This window comes from Cryptotermes secundus, unplaced genomic scaffold (genome assembly GCF_002891405.2).
Source record: "Cryptotermes secundus unplaced genomic scaffold, Csec_1.0 scaffold1472, whole genome shotgun sequence".
In the NCBI taxonomy this organism is placed as follows: Eukaryota; Metazoa; Arthropoda; class Insecta; order Blattodea; family Kalotermitidae; genus Cryptotermes; species Cryptotermes secundus.
The window spans coordinates 142,137-144,887 of NW_019727425.1; the positions used below are offsets into that span (position 1 = coordinate 142,137).

At 39.2% G+C, this 2,751-nt stretch overlaps 1 protein-coding gene across 1 annotated transcript; it reads right to left on the reverse strand.

Annotated features, from left to right (window-relative positions):
- Positions 1-1,447: 1,447 nt before the first annotated feature.
- On the reverse strand, positions 1,448-2,745 carry LOC117282334 (the record flags this gene model as incomplete). Its single annotated transcript, XM_033751587.1, is given in 1 exon segment — positions 1,448-2,745. A coding segment is annotated over 1 exon segment (934 nt), but the record flags the coding sequence as incomplete, so codon positions are not given.
- Between the last annotated feature and the right edge of the window lie 6 nt (positions 2,746-2,751).

The window sequence follows — 2,751 nt, forward strand, 5'->3', positions numbered from 1 at the left end:
ACGTCACCGCGGAGGGGAGTGGCGGGGCGGGAACTCGCCTATTACCGTAGTAACGCGAGCGTTACTTTACCGCCACGTACCCCAGGGGAGGTAGGGGTCAACATGTTACAATATGTATGTTAAGAGGTGCATATATTACACCTCCCCCCCTTAAGGAAAAATAAGCAGTAATAGTGCTTATTTTTGAGCAGAGTTACATTTCCTGTCCCTTTTGCAATCATGTGATACACATACACATACCTGCACGTAGCCTAAATCTAAGTTGTGCAGAATTACAGTTATGATACCTTCAGACTTGCAAAGTTGTAGTCCCGTGCTCATACATTATTATTATGTCGACATATAATTATCTTTTGCCAGAAATTATTGCATGCTTAGGGTTAGGATTCAGAGTCATAAGTTCTATCACCTCTATGGCATCACAATGTGAATTTCTTGTCCTTACAGATGGTTTACTATTTTCGTATTTGAGGCTTTCTCTTGATGAGTGAACTGAGTTGACTATCTTAGGCTTAAAGATTATAGTTGTACAAGGGTTATTGTCCTTCCACCATCTTGATAGATTTGGGCAATTTTTACGACAGCACTTGCAACAGCAGCAATAACAGAGAACACACAAAGTTAGGCTTGTGGTGACCATCCCTATATATGACAGAAAAGAGAGGTGATAATCTGTGTTTGAATGTTTAATTTTCCACTCTTGTTCTGAGATTAACCTTTCAACGTCGTCTACCCTGTGACTTGCCACACGTAAATCGTCAAGGTGATTGACTATGTGTTTTAAAGGCAGGTCCAAATGAATATCGTTAAGGTTTACAATTTTTTCCTTCTGTTTGACAGCAGTCGGCATCCAAGAACAGGTGAGGAATTATGTCCCTTTCTGTACTGTTTGTTTCTACCGTCATCTGGGCTTGAATGAGGACCTTGGTTCCATATGCCTTGCATAAGTTGTTTAATTTAAATTTACCTGTACCTACTATTTCGAGGTCCGTTGGTTCCCGTCCTGAGCAGAGTACAGTAAGAGTATCAGGTCGAGGGGCTACATACAGCCACTCGTTATTATCCAGTTGCGTCCAGATAGTCTGATTGATCTCCACGATTCTTCGGGAGCAGCTGGCTGGCACTACTCTAATGGGTTGCAGCATCTCTGCTTCGCAATCCTCATCTAAATGTGTGACTCGAATGGGATGTTTTTGTTTGCATATGCGATGGTAGCTGTCAAAGTGTTTACAATCTTTAATTTCGTCTGCCTTTAATTTCATGAAACCTTGCCTAACAGTATCCATCAACAGGTACTCACGTTCTGGTAAAATAAAAATAAATTTGTTGGTTGTATTTCTTATCTTAATAGGTAGTGGCAGAACGTGATAAATTTGGTAATTTACATGGTTAGATAAAGGTAGGCGAATTACATATACAAGAAAACTGTTCCTTAAAAATACATCAAAATCAATTATTCTTAACACTAAGCTTTGGTAAGCCACACTCAGGGGAATTGGTAATGAAAGTTCGCTTGGAATGTCAGCTTGACTAGCCTTTAAGTGATTTATAATCTGGGCAGGTGTTATAATATGGGGTTGAATTATCCCCCTTTGAGAATTGATAATTGCATCTATTAAAATTTCATACTCTCTTCTACACTCATTGATTGCTCTCTCTAACTGTATGGAGTGATCATTTACCGTGAGCAACATGGAGGTAGCTGTGAACATTCTCTTTACTTCGCCGTCGTGTTTATTTATGTGTTCGGCCATTTTCTGTAATCCCTTAGCTAAAATTCTTTCATTTTCGGATACATCCATCAAGGTGGAATTCATGGACCTTAAAGTTGACCTAACAACTGTTATCTGTTCCTTAGAAAGCTTTAGAAAATCAATCTGTTCTTCTTCTAATTTAGAAATTTTATCAGTATAATAAGAGGCATCTTCACTATCCATTGTACCAAAGAGTATTTTGCTGATTCCTCCTATAAAATTGAAAACTCCACGCCTTGCACGTGAATAATTAATTTTCTCTTCATTCCTAGTTAATTGCCTAACTAACATTTTCAAGTTTTCTACTTCCTTAATTTTTATTTCAATAAACTGAATGGATTTCCGGCAGTCAGTAAAGTTAACCCAGAAAGTAAATTCATGGTTTTTGCAAAAGTCAATGGACATTTGGGCGTACTTTTTAACAGCATCTAAATTCTTGTCGGCTTCGTCAAGGTTGACGTAAGTGATAATTTTCCATTCTGTATTGTACAGCTGTGCTTCTCCTAATCGCTCGTAGTAAAGTCCCGGCGATTCGTTGTATCTTACTAGGGTCGCGTCGAGGGCGAGCACTTGCTTCAGATATATCAGTGTTAAGCAGACGGTCCAGAGTCTGTGGGTGGCGGTCATTGTCCTGCAGTCAGTCAAAAAATGGTTTCAGTCTGTTTACGTGGACCTTGAGTGTTCTGTTTCTTGGTAATTTTAACGTAACATTTACGTCCTCTACTTCCGTAACTTCGTACGGTCCTATCCAAGGGGGAGACAACTTTAATGATCTGCCTCTTCTGACCTTCTCATCATGTAGCAAGACCTTGTCTCCAACTGTAAATAACGGAACATTGACGTTCTTATCATGATACTCCTTGCTGCGTTCTTTCTTTGCTATCAAATTATTTTTGGCTAAGTCGTAACTGGATTGTAATCGAGATTGTAATTCCTTGACGTAATTATCATATGTGTATAGAACTTCGGGAGGTTCCTTTTGCAATATGCCTGGTAC